This window comes from Sinocyclocheilus rhinocerous, unplaced genomic scaffold (assembly GCF_001515625.1).
Source record: "Sinocyclocheilus rhinocerous isolate Xijiao unplaced genomic scaffold, SAMN03320098_v1.1 scaffold3486, whole genome shotgun sequence".
Classification (NCBI taxonomy): domain Eukaryota; kingdom Metazoa; phylum Chordata; class Actinopteri; order Cypriniformes; family Cyprinidae; genus Sinocyclocheilus; species Sinocyclocheilus rhinocerous.
The window spans coordinates 33,483-41,702 of NW_015635561.1; the positions used below are offsets into that span (position 1 = coordinate 33,483).

Sequence of the window (8,220 nt, forward strand, 5' to 3'; positions counted from 1 at the left end):
ATCCATTGCAGACCTTATCAGGCCAAAACTTGTAACACACGTTATATACAGTGAAGCATACACCAATAATATGGGAGAGACGTTCGCTTTACCCAATAAAGAAAAGAGATATAAACCACAGACTCACAAACTCTGTATCAAATACCCCAGTGTATTATACAAGTAGAACAAATACACAGCAAGCACAAAAATGAGTGTGTGATGAGTGTGTGGGAATGTAAATTGTCTTTGAGTCTGAGAAAACTATATACAAGATTTGAATCAGTCTCACCGGTGGAAGTTCATGAATTAATGTCCGAGAGCAGATCCAGAGTAGCGACCGAAACTGTTAAACTCCTCTTTGGTAAGTAATCCAATGTCCAGAAAAAATTAACACACGAAAAAACTCCACAAGAGAGGCGGCAATACAATCCAAAAACAGTTTGGTAAGTATTCCACAGCCTTTTGAAGACTGGGCAAAAATAAAAGTGAACAGAGTGAGCACCAACGCTGGCCAAAACCTGGTTTCAACTGTCAGTGATGTGGTGAAATCTGTGTCAATCGCATTCGCCAGCCTAGTCAATCAATTTGTTTAATTTCCAAAGGATGACCAGATTACCCAGACCAAGCACATGTTTTTTTTATTTTCGGAAACATGCCCAATACTATTGGGGTTATCGACTGTACTCGTGCACATACAAGCACATCGTGAGAGGGAGTGGGAGTATGTCAATCCTAAGGGAAGGCACAGCATCAACATCCAACGACGCTGACCTCATCATCACAAACTGCGTTGTGAGGTGGCCTGGGTCTGTCCATGATGCACGTATCCTGAGGGAGAGTGCTCTATACAGAGAGCTCCAAACCTACAGACCAGATGGCATAATATTAGGAGACAGTGCCTATCCTACCATGGCTGATGACCCCTTTCCTTGTAGCAAACACACCTGAGCAGGCATGCTTCAACACTGCTCATTGCAAAACAAGATGTGCAATGGAGCACCTAAATGGAGTTCTCAAGAGGCGCTTTGCATGCCTTAACTACATGCGAGTAGAACCACGGGGAGCATGCAACATAATACTTGCCTGTATTGTCCTACACAGCATTAGCCTCTCTGTGATGAAGTTAATGATAATGATCAACCTGAGCCTGCTGAAAACCCAGACCAACCTCTGGAATTCTCTCAGTGTGAGGAACTGACTGGACGTGCAATAAGGGATGCAATTGTTAAAAACTACTTTTGATTTGGTTAATCTCTGATCTGATGACTGTGATTGTAATTAATATACAGTGACAAATGACAGTTAAAATTAAATATAATTTTTGTTTGCTATTGACAGCTGTTTGGAGGATTATTTATAGGGACTTTTTTTTTTTTTTTTAATAAAAGGTTTACTTGCTAGCCCAATGTATACTTTAAATACTTTATCATTATAACAGTTAAACTAATCAAGAGCAAAATACAACATATAAATGTGTATATATTACATGATAGAAATTATGTATTTTTGACTAATTTTAACGTTTTATTACATTTTTGGGTCCCACTTTATATTAAGTGGCCCTAATACCTGTGTACTTATGTTACACTTTATATTAAGTGGACAGTTTTTGAGGAGTTACCATTCTACAACAAAAACAATCAGAGCGCCTTGTTATCACTAGTTTTATTTTGATTTCCCGAGTCCGCTATTAGCAAATAGCCCGCTAGCATCGCCAGCGTGGTTGCCGCTAACCTCGCTTACATTACAAAGAGTAGTTACAGAAATATTACAGGTCTAGATACTATGTACCAATGTGTACTTACACTGTGGTTACATACTACGTACACATGTGGTTACATACTACGTACACATCTAGTTACTATGTAAGTACACAGGTATTAGGGCCACTTAATATAAAGTATATTACTTAATATAAAGACTTCTGCTGGGATCAGAATAATCCAGTTTATTTGGATCAAAAGTATCCCAATCTTACAAAAATGTTTTGAACAACACAAACTGAGGATTTAATCCAGATCAAAACGAAGATTGGATTTTGTGATCTAATCCGAATTCAGAATCTTTTTTTTTTTCTTTTGAACAACCCATTTTCAATATTTGATCCAATCCGATGGCCAAAATCCAATCAGATTACTTTTGAACAACTGGCCCCAGGAGATGTAGTTATCAGGTGTGAGTCTGTTATATTGATGTTCTCGACACACTGATTGCACATTGTATTTATGCACAGACAGATTTTTAGTACATTCACGTTGTTTCCACACACACATTCAGGATAATATTTTGATTTGTCATGTATATGTTACTGTGTTTAGTAATTACAGATCTGTGTATTGTAGTATTTTTTATTTTTTTTTGGCATCTCTATGAAAAAAAAATGTCTAAAATGAAAAAAAGCTCTTTGCTATTGTACTGTACACATACTATACACTAAGAATTCAGATTTTTTTTCCTGCAATTTTTTTCATATGTGCTTTAGTATGCATAAATGTATTAATCATATGACTCCTTCATTTGGTTATTTGGTGTCCTTTTGGAGTCTCCAAGTGTTCTTTTTTTTTTGGAAAGACAAACTAAATTTACCTTGAAAGAAAGCTTGCAGTAAGTTTTGTGAGAATCACTCTTCAGTCTTGTTGGTTTACTGTGCTGGATATATCAATGATGTAAAATTGACTGTGTTAAACAACTGAAATACTTAATGTATGCTTAATGTTATATCTTCCTGAGATGACCGTGTGCTGCTTTAAGCAACTACACTGACATTTTTTTTAACAGTGCAGCTTTACTGCTTGTTTCCTTGTATACAGGTAACATTCAGATCTTACTGCGCATGTGCCATAATCAGTGTTGGGCTCGTTACTCCAAAAATGTAATTTATTACTTGTTACTAGTTACTCCTTTCAAAAGTAATATTATTACTTTACTTATTACTATCTGGCAACAGTAATTAGTTACATTACTAGTTACATTACTTTTCCTTCACGACCCACAGAAGTTGTAATTGTGTATCTTCTCCATAAAATTCTTGAAAAATGTTACTAACAATATATTTCTACCTCATCATTTAACCAAAATCTACATTGGATCGCAGTCAGAAGTTTTTACAAACACTTAATGGTGATTGATGGTGACTTTTAAGAACAAGTGTTGTATTAATTGTCATGTGTAGCTTGAGGCTAATTGTAGCAATAATTTCTCTGTTACACAAATATGATTATATTTCATGAAGCATTTTATCAAAAGTTCTTAAGATTTTTAATTATAGTAATATAATTTATATTGGATCAGAGGGATGTGGGTGGGCAAGCCATGTTATACCAGAGTAAAATAATTCCACAATTTATACATCTGTGTTTAGATCACCTTTCTCCTGACAAAATCAGTGTAATGGCTTTTCCATATTCCATATGAAATATGGAATATTCCAAGCTTTCCTGATGCACTGCTGACTTAATGTGCCTGAGCGAGTCGAGAAAATTATGAAAATAAATCTAGGAATTATTGGATTGTTGGATTTCAAATCGGTAGGTGTTGAGGCATCAAAAGTAACTAAGTAACTAGCTGTTTTATGAATGGTAACTGTAATGTTATTACTGAAATCTTATTAGTATTTAGCATCAAGCATCAGCATTCACAGAACACTGTTATGTTTAAATAAAGCAAGCGGCTGCTGTGTGCATGGTTTGGCAGAATGCCAGCAAAGAGCGCTGCATTTATAATCTCTAAAAGACATCTCAGTTCATCGCAATCTCACAAATCTCTGTTATAACACAATAAATATATGCATAATGAATCTTTCATAATGTCTACAATTCGTGTTATAATGAGAGGATTCATGAGCACACAAATGTCAGCACTGCATTGCTTAACGCTGCAAACATGTGTTATAGCCTAAATAGAAACTCTGCATACACTTGCACCTGTTAATCGTTTATATTTTATATTAGTTCATGTTGCTTTTGTGCAATAGATGAATAACAATTTATTTGTTTTAGATATTTTATGTTTAGATATTTCTATTTTGCGGGAGTCCCGTGAATCATTTTATTCTCCCGCATCCCGCGCACACATGAGTGTCTATCTGGTCCCGCGCCGCACTCTGTTGCGTCGGGTCTCGCGGGAGCAGGTCTCTCTAATCCACTGGCACTTGACTCGACAGTGCGTGAGCTACATCCTTTTTACAATCTCTAGATTATAAAACACTGCATTCTGTCAGCAATGTAACGCAGCAGTAACGTATAGAGACCTCGGCTTGTAACTATACTCTAATTACTATTTTGAAAATTATAACGCGTTAAATTACTCCGTTACTAAAAAAGTAATCAAATTACAGTAACGCGGTAGTGCCCAACACAGGTTACTAGTAACTAGTTACTGCCCAACACTGGCCATAATACAGAGAACCAGTATGGGGTTTTGTAAGGACAAAATGTGCAACACTTGGAATGCAATACACATTTATCACAAAGTTAAGTGTTCTGTGATTACTCATGATCAGTGTTGGGGAGTAACTACCCAGTCAGTAAATTTCCTTTGGCGCGGATCTGGCCCATATCAACAGCTAAAGTGTGGCCCAGATTAGTTTGTGTTCGCCGGCCCAAAACTGGTCCACATATTTTTAGCCAGAACTGAACCTAAACAGTGCCATAACCCAACCCAGAGTGAGCCAAATAATAAAAACAGATGTGGCTGATATATGGACCTTATATGGTATTCTTATATGGCTGAGTTCTGTAAAGGGCTGAAGGCCCTTATGTGGCCCACATGTGGCTGATAAACCAAATGCCATTATTTAACCATATTTATGTACATTTTTGAAAATTATTAACAGTTGCAAATAAACATTCATTAGAAATTTAGAAAAGTAATCAAAAGTAATCAGTTACATTACTTTAATAAAGTAATTGAAAAAGTTACCCTATTTAAAATGTAATAGTAGTGTAACTTGTAATCTGTAACCTATTACATTTCCAAAGTAACCTTCCCAACACTGCTCATGATTAATTACACAAAAGGATGTGATTAATCGTGATTAAAATCTATCTGTTGACAGCCCTAAAAATAACTATTAATTCCTGCACATTGACAAGATAATTCCTGAGTAATTAAAGATGAGTTAACATGTTTTTCACTTTAAAATAATGGTCTTGATCATTAGTAGTTCTGCAGTGACAAGGTAGGTAACACTTAGGTAATCAATGAAGGGTTAACATGCTTTTCACAAGTCATTATTTAATATATTTTATGTCTGGTACATACAGTACAGTCATACATTTCTCTGAAGTACTCTGACTTGTAATGATATTGTAATTACAACACATAGAGAAAATGGAATGCACATACAGAATAGGTCTAGTAGTAAACTAATCCCATAACAATTAGTGAATAGTGCAATTTAAATGTATTATTATTATTATTACTATTATTACTGCTATAAATTTGAAACAAAAATAGAAGGGACACTCCAAAGAGGACACAGGTTACAAGCACATACCATCGATTCCTAAATAAGAGTAGTAGTAACAATCACAACCACTGTAGCAAATTGATTTGTAACATTCATAAATTGATTTCCACAAAGAACGGATTTCAGAGCTAAGCTGAAAGATGCAGTTTATGACCTTATTAAAAAAAAAAAAAATAACCTGCTCACATTTCAGATACATGTTAATGTTGTGGTTAGTAATTTTTTTTTTTTTTAATTGGTCACAGTTAGTAAGTAGTTGTTAATGAGGCTGTTCTCATCCAGTAATTATTGATGGCCTAATAAGGAACCACCTTCATCCTAAATTTTCTGCTACTTAATGCTGTGTTGGAATAATTAACCTTGTTCCCATATTAGTTAATACTAATGTATTACTACTCATTTGTCCTACATAGTTATTTGTTAGTAATGGACCACTAAATAAAAGTGTTACCTTTTTGTTTACTAACTCAGTTTCTGATAATAAACTTGTGTCTCAAACTAGTATAGATCATCTTTTTTCATGATTGAAAAAAATAATTGAACTGACGGTAACCCTATGTAACACTAACCTCTCTATTGATACCTGACAAGAATCACTCGGTACACCTGGATCCGATCTTACGAGATGCTGGCAATCAAACATCTCTGCAAAACCTTTCAAATTAATGTAATATATTTACTGTTCTGTTCTGCTTAAGCTTTTCAGTTTTGTACACCATATAATTGAATGTATAGAAAACATAAAGTCTCATGTTTGTTAATAGTGGTAATTCACTTTTGAATGTATTTTAAACAGCTGACATGTTTGAATGTAAGAAGAAAAATAAAAGACAGCAAAGTTACTAAAATATCTGTAGTATATGAAAGCATTTTTTTACACATTAAAGTGAATATTGCTGTATATTTTGTGCTATATGATGTAGTTTAGGCAGCAAATCACAAAATTTACCCTAATTCTGCCTGTTAATCTAATCTAAACTAAAACTACATTTGTTTATTTCTACTGTACTGTCATAAAGTGTCATTATACATTTTCAGTGTCTTTGAGCTTTTAGCTTTTCCTGGGTTTATTTATACATTTATACATTATTTATTTTTACATAGTGCTTCCCTCCATTAAAAAGGACCATTTTGTGTATCATTTGCAGCAGTTCTGTGACCTGATCTCGATTATTTATGTTCTCATTGTTAAATGAGTGATATCTGCCCCAACAGGTCTTGATCAATTGCTTTAGCTCATTGCTTTTACTGATATATGTCTCTACAGGCTTGCCCTTCAGCACATCAGCATGAGTGAACAGAATGATGGTGTAGTTCATGGCATCTTCTCCAAAGTTCTGCTGAATCCATTTCATAACATTCTTCTCCTCCTCTGTAAATTTCACACCCAGTTTCATCACCAGCAGAAATGCATGAGGCCCAGGATAAGACAGGCTCATGCACTGCCCTGTTACAGTCTGCAGTATTTCTTTATCTCGAGTGTCAAACAGACCTGGACAGTCAATAACTGATATGGTGCATCCATCCACATTTGCTTCTTGTTTGTTACAGTTCGCTGTAACTGATCTTGGAGAGTGTTTCACATCAAAAAGGTCTTCATTCAGGATGGTGTTTCCTGATGCACTTTTTCCTGATCCAGTGTTGCCCAACAGCACAATCCTCATATCTGTAACAATGAGAAGACACTGTTATTGTATTGTTTTTTTCTTTAGTTATTATAAATATGTGCTACCACTTGATTGTTATATTCAAAAGTACAAAGTACTTTTTATACAGGGAAGGCTGTTGTAATAGACCAAGAATTTTTTATGGAATTAATCATTTTTGGTCTGTTAAATGCAATATGTCATGATAAACACAGCACAAGAAATATGTAAGGAATAAGGTGCATTATTTTACAATAATTCAATGGACGGGAGTCAATTATTCCACCTATAGTATGGTTAGCACTGCTCAAGACATTGTTAAGATGTTGTATTTCAAGACATTTGTTAGGTTTTTAATGCAGTTATTATAGAGAGAGGGATTAAGTGAGTTTGTGCATCTCTCAATAGTGTTCGGCAATAGCATCTCTACTAAAACTGAAACTGTAAGTTTATCTGCTTCAAGAAAAGCTCTGTTATTACCTCACTAGAGAGAATGTCATGTAGCTTTTTAGTTGCTGAACTATTTTATTGATTAAAAATGTCACAGCAGCACTGACAACGTGTTTCTTTGTGAGTATATATCTGTACTGTATGTGTGTGCATTTGTATGGGAGAGAGAGTAGGAGAAATGTGCTATCCATACATGGAAATGATTGGTCATTTACCATTTTTTATCTTATTTACTATTTTTATTGGTCTGTGACATTGCAGGTTTTGGTTCTTTTGCTGTTGTACGCTGTAAAGACCTTTGAAATAACTTGGAGAAGTAATATGGACATGTAATGCGGTCAAGATTTGCCTGGAACTACTTTAGCTGTTCGTTTCCCTGAAAGTAACTGCACACCTTAGAACATTTTTCAACCAATCAGATTCAAGCATTCAACACCCAGAAGTATAAATTATGTTCATTGTTCAAGTTGTTTCACGAAAATCAAGAAAAACAATTTTAACTATTAAAGACTAGGGATGTAACGATTACTGGTTTGACGATAAATCATGATAAAATTCCCCACGGTTAGTATTACCATTTTATATTTTAATTATCATTATAACCGTATTCGATTACCGCGATTTGAACAACTGTTGATAAATAAATACTGTAGTATAAAGCACAGTTTTAAG

At 34.7% G+C, this 8,220-nt stretch overlaps 1 protein-coding gene across 1 annotated transcript in view; it reads right to left on the reverse strand.

Moving 5' to 3' along the window:
* Positions 1–6,495: 6,495 nt before the first annotated feature.
* The window catches only part of LOC107747346 (GTPase IMAP family member 8-like), an 80,275-nt gene continuing 78,550 nt past the window's right edge, over positions 6,496–8,220 (reverse strand). The window contains exon 6 of the mRNA XM_016561816.1: positions 6,496–7,118. Coding sequence (XP_016417302.1) covers positions 6,532–7,118 — 587 coding nt within the window. The 3' untranslated portion in view covers positions 6,496–6,531. The remainder of the gene's footprint in view (positions 7,119–8,220) is intronic.